The sequence below is a fragment of the Sander vitreus genome, chromosome 6, assembly GCF_031162955.1.
Source record: "Sander vitreus isolate 19-12246 chromosome 6, sanVit1, whole genome shotgun sequence".
NCBI classification, from domain to species: domain Eukaryota; kingdom Metazoa; phylum Chordata; class Actinopteri; order Perciformes; family Percidae; genus Sander; species Sander vitreus.
Window position 1 is genome coordinate 25,602,773 of NC_135860.1, and position 15,103 is coordinate 25,617,875.

A 15,103-nucleotide genomic window follows, 5' to 3' on the forward strand; every position below is an offset into this window, starting at 1 on the left:
CTGTGATAAATTGTATTCAGTTACTCCTTTCATGCACTCTACACTGGAACCCCAGACCTGGCAGTGTCAACTTTTGAAGTAATCCAATCCACTTCATCCTAATCTTAAAGGAGAATTCCAGTCGATTTCAACACGTAGCTCTGTTGTTTGTAAATTAGGGACCGTCTACAAAGTACAACACCGAAAAGAGATACAAAAATATTTATTAATTTAATGATTAAATAAGGTAGTGTCTCCAAACGTACCTCAATTATAACTTGTCTCCTGCTAGTTGTACTACAGCACTTAGTTTTAAAAAATAAGCATATGCCTATTTTTGTGTCTCTTTTCGGTGTTGTAGTTTGTAGCCGGTCCCTAAGCACTCGTCTTGCTGCCGTCCAGAGATGTCGTTAGGCCTATTTTAGGGGTGCTGAAGCTACCCTAAAATGTTCCTAAGCCCCCCCTAAATAATAATAAGAACAACAATAATAACTTGATTTTTGTATACAGTGCGTCTGTTTTAATTCTATTTTACAACTGTCAGCTGGTCGAAATGGCAGTGTTAGAGGCTCAACAAGCGCCCACGGGCACGGTAACGGTATGTGGATGAACGAGGTAGAGAGCTAGCTACTGAAGAGAGCCAAGCGGCATTAAAACAAAGCAGAGAATCAAAGATTCTGCAGCTGTATCAAGCATCTCATTATCACTAACCGTATCCCCATTCATATTTGATAAATGATATATATCCAGCTACAAAATAGCTGAAAAGTTAGACAGAAGTACAAAGAGTCTCGTTACATTGGTGAGAACTGGCAGCCTTCAGAGCGTTGCAGACTAAAGCGTTGCAAGTAACTGGAGGATTCATCTCGTCTTGTCGCTACTCTTTGGTCTGAACTCGCTACTGCATGTAGCCTCCCGGTGTATCCTTCAATTCATTGAGCAGATGGATATTGGAAGATATTTTAGCAGAGAGAAAGAGAAGCAGGAGATTGGCAGGGCAGTTGATTCTGAGGGAGCCGGCGTGATTGAGGTCAGTAGTGGTCTATAGGTCTAAGGACATGTGGGGTGTTTTGTTTTCTTCTAACAATACACATTTGTTGGTAGGTCAAGGCACTAAGGCATAGCCTAAACTAAATTATTTCATTATATTTATTATATATGCTAGCTATATTCTGACTACTTTATACTTTCTGCATTCATTGGCTGTGATAAATGAAATAAATATGTAGATGTTGCCTAAATGTAGGCTAGGCTAAACATGAGCATATGCCCACAGATAAACATGTGAAAATAAAATGAAAGCAATCCTACATACAGTACATACATACAGTAATCGTTACTCCAAATATTTTATTCCTTCCGCCATCAGGTTATTATATTTAGACAGTAGCCACTTTAAATACGATCCTTATCAATGGCTTTATCAATATCAATAATTGTTGATTTAAGTCATACATTGTATATACATCATTTGGCAGAATACATTATCTTTATTTGTGAAACGCTCAAACTTGTGTTGTTGACCTTAAAATTGTGGTTCTTGGGTTATACTGTATGCAAGCCAAGCTACACTGTGAAGTGACTCTGATGGAACCAATCCACGGCGCAGTTACAGTAATTAGTGTCATTTAATACCATTCTTTGGACAACTTATAGAGGGAGGACTTAGATATAGTATGATGTTACTTTATCACACATTTACATGAGCAGACAGACAGCATTTAAGTCATTGCCTACAGAAAAACTCATCAGGAGCAAAGTCTGGCCTAAGTAAATCCCCCCCATGCAGCTTTGATGTGTCTAAAAGCTAACATTACAGTAACTTTTGTTAAACAGAGTAGAAATGGAAGAAGAGGATTTGTCTGTCACTTTTTACTTGTTAACATCTTGGTTTCTTGACTGGTTGTTGACGTAAGTGTAGCTCTAATACAGTAACAAAAGATGTGAGTGCAAAGATTTTGCAAACGCAGGTTACAAATACCCTGGGGGCTAAGCACGCCCTGTCTTTAAATCCTAGTGACGTCCCTGCTGCCGTCTCAACACCGGAACAGAGCTGAATTAGCACACATTTTATGCATTTCTTTCACATCTACTGCAGTCAGATTCACTGTGTTCACTCGGAAGGAATCACTTCACATGGGTAGGCACTTGTAATGACATTTTGAACATGTTGAGAGGCTAAAAGCACGTTTAAAACTTGCCCGGTTTCAGCATCCTGGGTGCTAACGCTAGCAGGAGGATAACACGGTGTAGGCAGCACCGATTGTTTCAGTTTGTTTTTTTTCGCTACTGACAGCACAGGAATTCTCCTATAATGCAAAGGATTTATTATGTCAATACTGTACCAACGAGTTGGGGGGGATATTTACTAAGGATTTGCTCTCTTTTGGATGCTAAAAACAAAATGACAGTGACACCACTAAAAAAAAGCATGTTTGGGTATGCGGGTAAATGTATTTTAGGGCAGAAAGAACGTTGGCAATTTAGACAAATGGCTGCTGTGGCGAATTTATCAGATGACTATAGGACCAGCAGGAGAGTGGGGGTCGCCTTTCTTTCAGTCAACTGAGTAAGTAATCCCCTGAATGATCCCCAGTTAGTCTATATCGACAACGTTTCATTTCCGGACTTGTTCATGTGCCGCCGGAAGATCTGCCGGTTGTCCTTCTTTTCGGCCGATGTCCGTTACCTTCCTCTTTCTTTGTGTTGGCGTTCTAAACTCCGGTGGATTTCTGAGGACTATGGTTAGCTGCTCGTCAGATCTCTGCAGGGTAAATCCAGACAGCTAGCTAGACTATCTGTCCAATCTGAGTTTTCTCTCGCACAACTTTTGAACGTACACAGCTTTCTCGAGGCTATTTTGCAGCCGGCACCGTGGCGCCGTCTAGCGCTTAGCACCGCCCAGGACGGTTGTGATTGGTTTAAAGAAATGCCAATAAACCAGAGCACGTTTTTCCTCCCATCCCGGAATGTTGTGTGGACTAGCCAGACCCTCCTCTGCAGCGCTGTGGAGGAAGGTCTGGCTATGCGAGACATGAAGACAGATTAGAGAAGTGGCTGAAAATGTCTAATATCAGATGCTTATTTAGACTAATTAGGAGATCATTCTGTGATGTTTCTTCATTTAATACAGGTGTACTGCATGTTCACTTCTTCACTTTGTCCTGAGCAAGAACATCTGTGGTTGAAACAACATATCAGTCATGTCCCCATGACATGAAAATGGTTCACTGATTCTTGGTGAGTCCAGCCTTCTCTGCTCAGTAGCTGCTGTTTACAAGACACTTGAACAACACTAGTGTTCCAACCACTGAAAAAAGTAATCGGGTTACAGTAACGCGTTAGAAGTAACGCGTTACTGTAACCCGATTACTTTTTTTCAAGTAACGAGTAAAGTAAGGGATTACAATTGCAAAAACAGTAATTAGATTACTGTTACTTCCCCGTAAGCAGGCTGCGTTACTGCGTTACTTAACCGTGATTTTGTTTCGTGAGACTGTCTCGTGAGTGACAATGACGTATGAGCGCCGCGACGTCATTGGTAAACACCGACGTGTAGTGTTGAACAAGAGACAACATGGAGCGCGGGAGAGAGCAGGACCATGCAGCGTTTAATGCTTGGAAGTACCGACATTACTTTGAGTTTGACCTGGTTAAAGGTGACAAAAACATCAGCGTCCGCTGTACACTCTGCGTGGGAAGAAAACTTTTATCTACAGCGAAAAATTCCACCTCAAATCTGAGCAAGCACCTAGCAAGCCAGCACAGGAATATGAAACTCACTGAAAAAAACCCTGAACCCCCAACTGACATGACCGCTGCGGCTATATCCAATTCCACCGGGCGAACCTCCGAGGGCCCCTCTCCTGCTAAACAGGTGAAAATAGACTTAAAAGCGACAAGACTTAGTGCCGCTGAACTGAAGAAGCTCGTTGCTGGCTATATTGTCGAGGACACGCTGCCAATTTCCACTGTTTTATTCAGGTCGTGCATCATGTTTTTGTAAAGTAACTTAGTAAAGTAACTAGTAAACTAACTAATTACTTTTGAAAATAAGTAATCAGTAAAGTAACTGGATTACTTTCTTGGAGAAGTCATCAGCAGTAACTAATTACTATTTCCAAGTAACTTGACCAACACTGGTTCCAACATAAGTGCAGAATTTATTTTGGGCACATATAACCGTGTGCCGGGTTTAGTATTTTCTCCAGCGACTTTTGCACAGTCCTTGAGGGAGAATTACTCAGCATATTCAAGAGAAGCTTAAATGAAATAATTGGTCTCCATTGAGAAGTTGAGCACTTACAGCAAAACCAAACACAAGCAGCAGACTGTCAACACAATTTCCCTCAAGGGGAAACATGCAATTATAATAAATACATGAGCAATGCCTGGTATAACAATCAACGCTGCTGCTGTAAAGGACGAAGAGGACTGCATGGTGAGGTGAGTGGTCAAATACGGCCAGTGGTTCAAGGGAACAGCAAGGCACATTTATTTATACACACATTACAAGAAAACTCAACATGCTTTACATTCAAATGAATACTGTATGTATAGAAAAATACAATAAGTAAAATATAAGAAAATGCAGCAAAAGAAATTACAAATTAGTATTATTATTTTCTCATCTTAAAACAAACTGTCTGTTTCTAATTGTGTATACTTAAAGCTATAGTGCGTAGTTTCTGTCGCCCCAAATTCCCGAAAGGAATTCTAAGTAACGACAACAAAACTGTCAGAGAGAGTTGTGTGGAGCTGATAGTCTTAATTAGCTTTGTAGCAACTCATTTGACAATGGCTTGAATGTAACGGACGTTCAATAGTATCAAAAAGTTACGCACTAAAGCTTTACGATTTTTCGGTTTATTTGTGCTGAAGACAAACTGCTTCAGTTGTTCTTTACCCTCATGGAATTTAGTCATTACCCAGGTTATTACTGTTTATGTATTGGGGGTGAGAGAGGGTGAGCAAGCTGTCTGTATATGTGTATTTGTAGTGTATATTTGCTATTTTGCTGTAACGCTGTTCTGTTTATATGTGTTTTATAACTATGTTTGTGTTTATAGGACCCCCCCTCAAAAATGAGATGCTACATCTCAAGGGGCTAGCCTTTCAATACATTTAACTTCAAATATTAATGAACCCAGCCCACGCACACAAACCACAGACGCACACACATGCAGTGTAACAAATCAGGAGCCCAAGAAAACGGAAAGTTTTCAGTTGACTTTTCAGTGGATTTTGGGTCATCAGGACGTTTTTTGGAAAAACTAAAAGTAAAAATTCTCTACTTACACTCAAATTACACTTAAGAATAACAGCTTTGTGCCCCTGCGACTCGACCACCGATGACGATGAATGGGTGGAGTGAGTGAATGAGGAAACGGTTTGGAACACAGCTATTGTGGTAATTATCATTCCTGCTGCTCTGATCCCTCCCCAGTGATTGGCAGCTCTGGCTCTCCATGCAGCATGTCATCCTCCCCTACAGCTGAGCTCTGCTCAGAGTCCACACAGTTAGGAAGGTTGAAGTGGGCCTGCACTGCTAATTCCTGCAGGAGTGTACCGTCCCCCAGCTCCAGACTGCTGCTGGGCCTCCTGAGGCAGCCTCCTGGTGCTCCTCCACCCACAGTACCAGCTCTGGAGTTCAGCTGACCCTCGTTGGACACAAAGCACTGAAAGAGAGAGCTGGACGAGTCCAGAGCACTAGGGCGAGGAAAAAGGGCTCCAGTGTTGAGGTTGGTGTCCATGTAGCCAATCACACGGGGCCGCTTCTCACATGGCTGTCCACTGCTGCTTACATCAGAAGGAAAAGACACAGTTAGAGAGAGAGAGAGAGAGAGAGAGGCAGGGCCGTAACCAAGATTTTAGCAATACAGGTCCACATTTTTATTTTATTTCCCTGATCTAAATAGCTGCATTTTCACAGGTTTGGAGAGCTACTATTGCATAACAGTAGCTTCAAATGTGAGACTTAACAACAAACAAAACAAAAGAGTCACATAGTCACATACACACAGTACAATGTAGTGCAATTTTATTTCTGCATTCTTAACCCATCCTAGTATTAGGAGCAGTGGACCGCTATTTGTACAGCATCCGGGGAGCAACTTGGGGTTCAGTGTCTTGCTCAGGGACACTTTAGGTACAGTTGTGTTCAGAATAATAGCAGTGTGTTTAAAAAAGTGAATAATGCTCAAAATCCTTACAATAGCTTTTAATTCCATAATATCAATGCATTGGGAACACTGCACATTCAATTCCAAATCAAAACATGACCAAAATTGATCAAGTTTGTGTTATACCTTTACAGAAAGTGAAGAAAAAGGAATATTAGGCTGCTCAAAAAAATAGCAGTATTTGCATTTTTCTTGACAAACTCAAACATTTACTGTATAAACTGAAAAATGTCTCAAGGGTTTGCTTTACTTTGAATCACTGCACTAATATTTAGTTGTATAACCATTATTTCTGAGAACTGCTTCACATCTGTGTTGCATGGAGTCGACCAACTTCTGGCACCTGTGAACAGGTATTCCAGCCCAGGACCATTGAACTACATTCCACAATTCCTCTGCATTACTGGGTTTTGCCTCAGAAACAGCATTTTTGATGTCACCCCACAAGTTTTCTATGGGATTGAGGTCTGGGGATTGGGCTGGCCACTCCATAACATCAATCTTGTTCATCTGGAACCAAGACTTTGCTCGCTTACTGGTGTGTTTTGGGTCATTGTCTTGTTGAAAGACCCATTTCAAAGGCATTTCCTCTTCAGCATAAGGCAACATGACATCTTCAAGTATTTTGATGTATTGAAACTGATCCATGATCCCTGGTATGTGATAAATAGGCCCAACACCACAGTATGAGAAATGTACGTCTTTTTTTTCCAGCAATGGGACTTTGCGGGGGCTTCTAGCTGATAGCTTTGCTTCACATGCTTATTCTGATCGTAACAGTACTCACAGGTAACTTTAAGTCTTCTTTGATTTTCCTGGAGCTGATCATTGGTTGAGCCTTTGCCATTTTGGCTATTCTTCGATCCATTTGAATGGTAGTTGACCATTTTTTCCCACGTCGTTCAGGCTTTGGATGCCATTTCAAGGCATTTGAAATCATTTTGGCTGAGCAGCCTATAATTTTCTGCACTTCTTTACATGTTTTCCCCTCTCCAATCAACTTTTTAATCAAAGTCCACTGTTCCTCAGAGCAATGTCTGGAACGACCCATTTTGCTGAGTATTTCAGTGTGAAATGCACTATAACCAGCATTATTATTATATATTATTTGCCATGTAGAAATATCACTTCTACCAACAAATTTGATTTATGAGGTTAGTGATGTTGGACTGCTATTATTTTGAACACAACTGTACATCTCAGTTTCCTAATTTGATAGCTTCCCCGCTCGAACCGGAAGTTGTTCTGTCCCTCCTTCGTGAAGACCGTCTTAAAGTTTAGTTGTATTAAAGAGCTCCTATTATGCTTTTTTATTTTCCCCATCTTTTAGTGTGTCTTATAATGTGTAGTATGTATAAAGTACAAAAAAACACATTTCACTCCAAATGAAGATTTCTCTCTCACAATCAGCATTTTTTCTGAACTGCCTGAAATACCTCGCCCACATTCCTGTTTGAATTTCCTCAATTAGTGATGCCACTGATTGAGAATGCCAGCCCACTTTTTCACATGTGCTGACTATTGGTGCTGCCTGAACAAGCCCAGCCCACCCAGTAGTCAGTTTGAAATTGGTTGACCAATCACAACAGAGTGGGCCAGCTGACCAATCAGAGCAGACTGGGCTTTTCAGGAAGGCGGGGCCAAGAGCTTAGACAGTGTTATAGAGATAATTGAGTTAGCAAATGTAAAAAAAAAACTGTTGATGCTAGTCTGCACTTGAATTCTTTGATGTCATTATTTGATAGTTTTTGAGGTTCATGTCTTTGTGAAGACATTCTTTTAGTTTCAATTTTTGTTCACTATTTTTTGACTTGGTTTCAGTATCTTTTTAATCTAACAGTGGTGCTAGTTGCAGTGACTCACTCAGGATGTGGCGATCCGGTCTTGGTCAGAAGTGTGAGAAGGAAAAACATAAAAACGACAAAGACAGCCAGGCCGACCCAGAAGCCGATCACTATAGAGTCTACAAAAATGAATGAAAAAGAAAAGAGATACAGGATAGGATAAGTGGTGATAGCGGTGATATTTCCAGTCAGTATTCTGACAACACAACCTCTTTACAAAACGTACAGTCCTGGTTATCATAATACTATGGTTTGAGAGGGATGATAAACACATATTAAATGAAATTGCATTATCAGCAGGATTACAGTCATATATTGAAAGGTTAGGGTTAAGCCCTGACACACCAACCCGACAGCAGACCGTTGGCAGAAAAGTCAGTCGGACTGATCAAGTCGACTCCCCGAGGTCCCAAAAGTGCCTCGGAACACACCGAAGCGACTTGAGCGTACGTTCTGCGCGAGACATAATACGTCTCCATAACAGCAGGCAGCGCTAATCTGTATTATCGCCCAAAAAATGAAAACTGGGAGCTGATTGGACGAATGCGTCACGTGGGTCTGGCTGTCTCCCGGATTTTACAACCGGGCATAATGGCGCAGAGATGGGGACTCGAGTCTGAGACTCGGACTTGAGTCGCACTTAAGTCGCACAAACAGCTGACTTCAGACTTGACTCGGACTCGACCCAAAAGACTTCAGACTTGACTTGCGACTTGACCCAAAAGACTTCAGACTCGAGCTTCGAGACTCGTCAACAACATGTTTTCATGCAATTATTGCTTTTTAAATCTAAATGTATTCATGTATTTCTATTTTCCTTTATTGGCGCATATACGTTGGGGAAATGTATGATGAGCTGCATGTCCCCTGCCCTTTGCCATAATGTGCAACGTAACGCATGCGTTATGCCTTATGTGCGCGCACTCACACATAAAAATACATTGACGATGGCGACACCAAGTCCTCCCGGAGTTGTGCCTTTTGTCATTAGTTTTGCTTTCAATAACTCGGTAAACAGAGGCAGTAAGCTAACAGCTACATGCAAGGTGTGTGGCACCAAGATAAATGATGCCGGATCAACAATGTCGAACTTCATCAGGCATCTCAAAACGCACCCGAATAGGTCAGTCACACACGCTAAGAAAGTGAAACGTTACATTTAGCATATATCGTCACAGGTAACAAGCTAACCATCGCAAAGTGTTGTGCTAATGCTGGGAACAGGCACATTGTATCTTTATAGTTAGTAGTGGCTGAGGCTCAGACATCCATGACGCACTGGAGGCGGGACGCACGGATCCATCTCCCCAGGAGATGTGCCGGATGGGCAAACTCATGTGATGCGTAAATGATCCCGTGGATGATTTGTATGCTATTAAGTGAACAAGGTGTACCCAGTCCACCAAACACCGGGCCGTCTTGACTGTCTTAATTCTGCACATATTTCTGTTACTGTAGTCCTATTTACTATTTTATTATTTCATCCATGCGTGGCGCAGCGGATCCGTGCGCACTGTCACCTGCGGTGGAGACGCTGGCCTCACTAACCTCTCCTCCTCTGAGTCGGGTCTCACTCGCGCTGGACTCAGTTTCATTGAGCATACTAACTAACTGTGAAAATAAATAAATAAATGGCATTAGATCAGTGAGTTCAAACTGCTTATTGTGCGTAATTTGGACTGACACTGAGATGCATGTTGTTCTGTAACTGGTGTGGTGCTGCCACTATTCTCTTGATTTCCACTTCAACATTATTTTTTTGAGTGGAAGAGACGTTTCATTTAGCATATATCACCACAGGTAACAAGCTAACCATCGCAAAGTGTTGTGCTAATGCTGGGAACAGGCACATTGTATCTTTATAGTTGTATCCATATGATGTGACCGCTTTAGGTTAATATTTCACCAGGTCTGAGGGCTAGAGGGATGTGTTAAATAGACCCCATAAAGTTATCCTACAACTGATTTTAATACTGTACTGTCTGGATGGTAGCTACAGGACATGCTTTGAAATCATAAGATTTAACAATAGTGTTAGGGACAGATCAGATGGCCAGAGACTTGAGACTTGACTTGGACTCAAGCTCAAAGACTTGAGACTCGACTTGGACTTCCAAAAAATGACTTGTGAACATCTCTGTAATGGCAGCTTCGTTCGGAATACGATCTCATATTTTACGAAGATAGTTCACCGAAACATGTTTCTGAAAACATTTTAAGCGAGAAATAGGCCATGCAGTTACTGAATCGGGTCTTCATTTCAGATCGACAAAGGTCAGTTTAAAAGATTTTCGTCCGATTTTGAGAGGCATCCCGCTCGTCATTTCTGGGTTAGCGCTCCACCAATCAGATTGGCCATTGAGTCCGACTGCCCGCCTTCTGTTTCAACAAGTCAAATCGGCCCCCAATGAAGGCAGACGGCTCCTCCAACGGACGACGGCACGGAACACATCGAACAGACTCGAGTCACTGACCTCGCCAGACTGTCCGACGGCCAATTATCGGGTTGGTGTGTCAGGGCCTTTAGGGTTACCACACAGCTTGCACCATAGGCGGAAATCAAGAGGGGGTCGGGGGGGTCAGGACCCACCCCATCTGACGGTTATCCTACCCATAAAAATACACCCCTTCAAATAATTGTGTAAGTAGTAAAACAATACAAATGCAACGGGGTAAAAAAATGCAATTTTGCAAACGTTTTTATAAACATTTTGAGTACCCCCTCCCTTGCCTCAGTGGTTTGGTCCACTGCTAGGTTTTCTCCCTTAACTGTACGCAGATGTCCGGGGGAATCGTGGGAGAGAACGATTTGCGTCAGTTAGTCGGCGTTGCCAACTCTTTTCCAATGAAAGTAGCTGGCACTAGCATCAAAAGTCACTAAAAGTAGCTAGGTGACCTTATACGTTCATTTGCACATTGGTGACATCATTATGTAATAGTTTGCATAAAGCTTAGTGGTTGTGTCAGGTGCAGCAAGGCAGAGATTAAGAGCAAGGTAGATAGAAAGTAGTAGAAATCTTAAGCCAAATAATCACAAACTCACTACAGGAATTTGTATTAAATTATAATTATTACTTAGGCAGCCTATATAAAAAGGTAAAGGTAAGGGTACTTTATTGTCACATAGGTTAGGTTAGGTTACTTTATTGGTACCCGTAGGTCTAAGAGAGGCGAGACATCCTTAACATAACATGCAACACACAAAACATTAAAACATATAAAAACAGGTAATAAAACATGGATAAAAAGGAATAGAAAACAGTACATGACCAAAGTGCTTGTGCGTTTTGTGCAAATAATTTTACCGTTTGTTTAACATAGTAATTGCCGCTGGGACAAAACTGTTTTTAAATCTTGTAGTTCTGTAACCAGGATCTCTTAGCCTCCGTCCATAGGGGAGATACTGGAATTCCTTATTCAGAGGGTGTAGGCTATCTTCTTTGATAGCCATAGCTATCCGCTCTAATTGTTTGGCATACAGGAAATGGGTGTGCAGCTGGGACTCTCCAGTCAGCTTACTTGACCATTTTACAATTTGGTTTAGGCGATTCTTGTGCTTGACTGGAACACACCCAAACCATGCCACTAGGGAGAAAGATATGATGGTTTCGATAAAAGCATGATAGAATAATGTCATCATGGTCTTATCTATATTAAAATGGTACAATTTTCTCAAACAGTATAGACGCTGTTGTCCTTTTTTACAGACAGCCTCACAATTCTCCTGGAAATTTAATTTAGAGTCAATAATTGTCCCTAAGTATCTATAGGATTGTACTTGATCCACTAGTTGACCATTTATAGTTATAGCCTCATATCCTGGAGTTTTTCCAAAATCAATGTACATATTCTTTGTTTTGGATATGTTCAATTGAAGGTGTGACTCCTCACACCATTGGACAAAGTCTTCAATTATTGGACCATGACCTCTGTCATTTTTATGGAGCAAACTCACTATGACGGAGTCGTCCGCATATTTAATAATGGTCCTATTTACATATTTGCTCTGACACATGTTTGTATATAGAATGAACAGATGGGGTGAAAGTATGCACCCCTATGGTGAACCTGTAGAAGAGCAAAGCTGACCAGACAGAACTCCATTCACCTTCACTCTCTGTGTCCTGTTTGTTAAAAAATCCAGAATCCAACCAACAAGATTAGGACAAAAATCAAATTGCTCAACAAGACAGTTGACTAAAATATACAGTTGAATTGTATTAAAAGCAGATGAAAAATCAATAAAAGGAATTTGTGCATGTGACCCACTTCCCTCAAGATGTTTGAGCAAATGAAGCAGAGTGAGAGTGGCGTCTTCTACACCCCTGCGTGGCCTGTAGGCAAATTGCATGGGATCCAATGCATGTTCAGTTACCCTTAAAATATGTGGCCTTATCAATTTTTCAAAGTTTTTCATTAAAATTGAAGTGAGAGCAACAGGTCTAAAATCATTGAGAGTTTTAGAACTACTACATTTTGGAACTGGGACCACTACCTCATCCTTCCAGATTTTTGGTACATGTTGCGTCTGCAGGGATTTATTAAAAATATATTGGAATATGTGACTCAGCTCTCTTGTACATGTTTTGATCACACGCCCACAGATGTTATCAGGTCCATGACTGATAGATACGAAATTCATTCTCTGCATTTAACCCATCCCTCAAGGGAGCACTGGGCAGCCATTTACAGCGCCCGGGGACCAACTCCAGATCTGAGTCAGTGCCTTGATCAAGGGCACTGAATATTATTTGACTATTATATATTTGAAGTAAAAAAAAGAAATTCTACAAAGGGAGGGAGAAAGATCGTTAAAGATTTTTTTTAAAGAAGTCTGGCTTGGTCACGAAGGACTGGATGCTCAGGGCCAGGCCAGCTCAATGGCGTCTTTCTCCCGTCCCATCCCGCTGTCTCTTGTCTCCGTTGGGCAGGCAGGCAGGCCGCCCAGCCCCCGCACCCTGTCCCAACTCCCCTTCTGTCTGCGCAGTGCTGCTGCACATGAGGAGAGAGCAGTATTAGCCTACCCCCCCCCACCCCCCCACCCCCCAATCTGTTAGATGAAATTCACCCTGTGCCACCCACTTAAAGAATCCTGGAAACGCCCCTGATTACATGTGTTATTTCTTGTATCGTTAAAATGAGGAAGACCTCAATGACTTCTGAGATTTTAAAATAAAAGTCACAACCAAATGTGATCCCTTTTGCTTAAGACCAGATACACTCTAAGTGGACTGTATTTATTTAGCACTTTCCTAGTCTTAAGGACTACTCAAAGCGCTTTTACATAGTACAGGAACCATTCACACACTGTGACCGAGGTTGGCATACAAGATGCCACCTGCTCATCAGATAAACATTCACACACATTTGCTCGGCATCTTGGGGCTCAGTGTCTTGCCCAAGGACACTTCGACACGGGACTGCAGGGCCGGGGATCGAACCACCAACCTTCTGATTGGCAGGCGACCGCTCTACCACCTCTACATCTATTTCTTTATTTATATTACAGTTTTTGCCCATTGCTTACACACTAAAAACGAATGCTTAGACCAAAGCCTCAATACCTAAACTTCTTGTAGCATTCCTTAAACACAGTGTAACCACAGCGTTAACACATGGTCAACTTTGCAATTCTTTAACACACTTATTGCGAAACACTTCACACGTTTTCTTACATTAGACACTTTGTTCAAAAATGAAATCTCCTGTTGTCATTGGGAAAACACTCAAAATGCAAAACTCATGTGGCAATTGTAGGCACTTACATACAGACCTGAACAGAACACCAATCGGTCTGAGCCTTAGCACTAAGCCATTTTGAGAACTTTGCAAGCATGGAGGCAATGAGAGTCAGAGTAAGAGGAGGACAAAGAGAGAGAGAGAGAGGAGTCGGACGTGGAAGAGACATCGCCTCTGATGTTGACGAGGTCTTGTGGCCAGATCCCCACCACACACACACACACACACACACACACACACACACACACACACACACACACACACACACACACAAAACAAGTATATGTTTTTTTTCTTCCCAATAGCAATTTACAGTATCCAGTAATAGTTTTTTTTTACTTTTGTTTTGTTGCTAAATTTGATGACTTGTGATTCTATTTTTCTTTATTTCTGTAAGAATGTTTGTTTTTTGTAAAAATAACTCTTGTTTGATTACTGCAGAAATTCTACTTTTGAGTTTTACAGAAGACTGAGTCTGAGAAAATGACAATAAAAATAGAAACATAAAGACTGCAGTGTTTTCTATAAAGCCCATCAGTGTGTTGCTGGTGATATGAAAGAGGAATTCAAATGGTGCTTGTGTGTATGGTTTTGTTGCAAGAATTTCATTTTTAGAAAGGAGTGATTGCAGTGTTTCATTTTGTCATAGATGTGAGTTGATAATCTCCAAGTGCTATGTCTGATTGGCTTGTGTGTAGAGTTTTGACATAATGAGCCAAATTCTGCAAAAAGTGTGTAAGCAATAGGCAAAAACTGTATTTTCTAAGTGAGGAAACATACTTGCTGAAATCCCAGAGAAGATGTAGCAGATGACTCAGATCATTTTACAGTGAGGTACATAAACAGACGGCTACTCACAGCGGTGCGCCTTGAGTCCTTCAAAAGACACCGGCTCATCGTCGTCATAGTATTCATATCTCCATTCATAGTCCGGGGCAGGAGACGCCCCGGTGCCGTTTGGACCGTCAGCACCGCCCATCTCAAGAAGCTCGGAACCAGCCTGAGCTACAGTACCGGACAGTTTCCTCCGAGGCTCTGGTACTCCTCATATCTGGCACATGATCTCAGTGCGTAATGGCACACAGTCGCTTAGAGTCTCTCTCTCGCTCTCTCTCTCTCTCTCTCTCTCTCTCTCTCTCTCTCTCTCTCTCTCTCTCTCTCTGCATGCCCTCTCCCTTTCTCTTTTTTTCCTCCTCTCCCATCTGTCCTTAGTGTAAAACTTGGTGACAGGAAGCTGCAGGGGCGGAGCCAGATGTTGTAAACATTCGGGGCACACAGTATGGACTCGGGTCAACCCAGGTTGAGTGTCTCACAAGGTGTTTTACAAAGTGGTGGAAGAACCACTCAGATCCTTAAGTA

The 15,103-nt window shown here is 41.8% G+C and overlaps 1 protein-coding gene across 1 annotated transcript; it reads right to left on the bottom strand.

Annotated features, from left to right (window-relative positions):
- Positions 1 to 4,450: 4,450 nt before the first annotated feature.
- LOC144520004 (melanocortin-2 receptor accessory protein 2A-like) lies at positions 4,451 to 14,878 on the bottom strand. Its single transcript, XM_078253584.1, has 3 exons — positions 14,603 to 14,878; positions 8,025 to 8,124; positions 4,451 to 5,775 (listed from the first exon to the last, which is right to left on the bottom strand). Exons 1-3 carry the CDS (start codon positions 14,721 to 14,723, stop codon positions 5,397 to 5,399), a joined length of 600 nt encoding a protein of 199 aa, XP_078109710.1. The 5' UTR covers positions 14,724 to 14,878; the 3' UTR covers positions 4,451 to 5,396.
- Between the last annotated feature and the right edge of the window lie 225 nt (positions 14,879 to 15,103).

What these genes read in the sequence shown, in the direction of transcription:
- LOC144520004 (XM_078253584.1), bottom strand. Translation starts at nt 14,723, where the DNA reads ATGGGCGGTGCTGACGGTCCAAACGGCACCGGGGCGTCTCCTGCCCCG. An exon ending in AGGACTCAAGGCGCACCGCT is followed by an intron (nt 8,125 to 14,602) that starts GTGAGTAGCCGT and finishes TCATTTTTGTAG; the next exon opens with ACTCTATAGTGATCGGCTTC. An exon ending in ACCGGATCGCCACATCCTGA is followed by an intron (nt 5,776 to 8,024) that starts GTGAGTCACTGC and finishes TGATGTAAGCAG; the next exon opens with CAGTGGACAGCCATGTGAGA.